Below are 1,846 nucleotides of genomic sequence, written 5' to 3'. Positions count from 1 at the left end.
CCCCCCCCCCACCATACACACACACATTTCCAACTGGTTTTCTGTACCAACGCACTACGCAGGAACAGATAGCTACACAGATGTAGACAAAGTAGCCTAATGTAGAATTTTATGCAATTTAATGGAAAAAAGAAGAAGGGGAGAAAAGTCAATCGTATTGTTTTGAAACTGGTCTCCAGTATGATGAGAGTGTATTATAGCACCAATGATACATGGTGTATGTTACTGGTACTAAGTTCCGCATTAAAAGGGATAGTATCATAAAATAATATACATGCAATCCTTTGCTGTGGGGGTGGGTGGGTAAGGTTGCTTTTTAGTATAAACACCAAAAGGAATGTTTTTCTACGTCTTATGTCAAGAAGACAAACCTAAATTAGATCAATGAAGGGGTCAGTGCCTACAAATAGGCCGACATGATATTTTGTACTCAAATCATAGCCCTTCATAGCGTAGGTTCCCATGATAAACTTATGCTTGCAATGTCTCACGTAGTATTTGTACGTATTTCTCCCTCACACTATCCCCTTGTCGCAGGCGTTTTCTCGTCTTTTCTTTCCCTTTCAAGTGCCTGTACTTGACGTCAATTAGCATGGGGCACTTAGAAGCTATGCTGCGCCTGCAGTATTTACGTACATGTGTTACTTTTAATACCCACAACCGTTGCCGACCACTCATTCTACATGAATACAGCTGTATAAAGTAACTGCGGAGCAAGTAGGATTGGTTTCTTATAGTCAGCCTTTTCTTATAAATTCCTGTTATTCTGTTTTTTCCAGCTCGAATTTCGATCAGGAGGAACGGCCACCCATTGAATTTGTGGAGAGGTAGGATTGTTCTACACGCCTGCACTAAAAAACTGTTACACCGCCCGGCGCTTTAGTAAAGGGAAATAAATACAGCAGCACCATGCAGTACGAGGAAGATCCCGATTGGGACGAGGAGGAAGAGATGACGACGACGGAGCGAGAGCTCGCGGACGACGCTCAATGGAAGTTAATTCAAAAGAATACCTTTACCAGATGGGCTAATGAGCATCTGAAGACCGTCAACAAGCAGTTGGCGGATCTTGAATCGGATTTCTCTGATGGATTGCGACTTCTTTCGCTTATTGAAGTGCTGTCAGGAAAGAAATTCAAACATGTCAACAAGCGACCCAACTTCAGAACTCAAAAGCTTGAGAATGTCACCATGGTCCTCAAGTTTTTGGAGGAAGACGAAGGAATTCGTATTGTCAACATCGGTAAGTGAATTGATTTTCAAAATTTAATTTATGAAAGTTAGATCTATCTTTATTTTGCTACTTTTTGTCTTGTCGTATTCAGAGCACCCTCAACAGGTGGGCCCATTTCTCGCTTGTCATGCGGAAGGAAACCTCCACTCACGGGGCCCAGCTCAAACTGTTGTCCGTCACAGTCCAGTGATTTAGTAGATCGCATCCTTGCCGTGGGCTTGCCCTGTCGTAGCTTCAGGTCGATATGTTTTCAATATAATATTGTCAGTTCAACATCTCAGTGATCTGGGCCCTTATGGTATCTAATGTGGAGTAAAAAATTTGGTTTTGGAGAGGTCTAGATTTGGGGAAATTAGACTAGAGATCTAATCTAGATCTAGATCTATAGGTAAATTTTTACTTTCACTCCCGCACACAGATATGCACTGTTTCTTCAGGGGTCAAACTGCAGTACTGTTTGCTGCAGATCACACATAAAGCCACTAAAACTGTCGCAAATCAATTATTTTCAAGACAATTTCAAATCTAACTGTAAAATATCAAATTATGGGTAAAAACAGGGGGGCATGCCCCCCTGTAACCCCCCAGATTTTCTTTTACCCCAGTGGGGCA

General features: G+C 42.0%; 1 protein-coding gene across 5 annotated transcripts in view; it reads left to right on the top strand.

Moving 5' to 3' along the window:
* Positions 1-1,293, top strand: part of LOC106013305 (filamin-A) — a 37,066-nt gene extending 35,773 nt beyond the window's left edge. For all 5 annotated transcript variants that reach the window (XM_013088649.2, XM_013088650.2, XM_013088647.2 and 2 more), the window contains exon 2: positions 780-1,293. In XM_013088649.2, the coding sequence (XP_012944103.1) occupies positions 910-1,251 (342 nt within the window). In that variant the 5' untranslated portion in view covers positions 780-909 and the 3' untranslated portion in view covers positions 1,252-1,293. The remainder of the gene's footprint in view (positions 1-779) is intronic.
* The last annotated feature ends 553 nt before the right edge of the window (positions 1,294-1,846 follow it).

Source organism: Aplysia californica, unplaced genomic scaffold (genome assembly GCF_000002075.1).
Source record: "Aplysia californica isolate F4 #8 unplaced genomic scaffold, AplCal3.0 scaffold00782, whole genome shotgun sequence".
NCBI classification, from domain to species: domain Eukaryota; kingdom Metazoa; phylum Mollusca; class Gastropoda; order Aplysiida; family Aplysiidae; genus Aplysia; species Aplysia californica.
The sequence above is the reverse complement of the archived record's forward strand: the minus strand, read 5'-3'. Positions and strand labels throughout refer to the sequence as shown.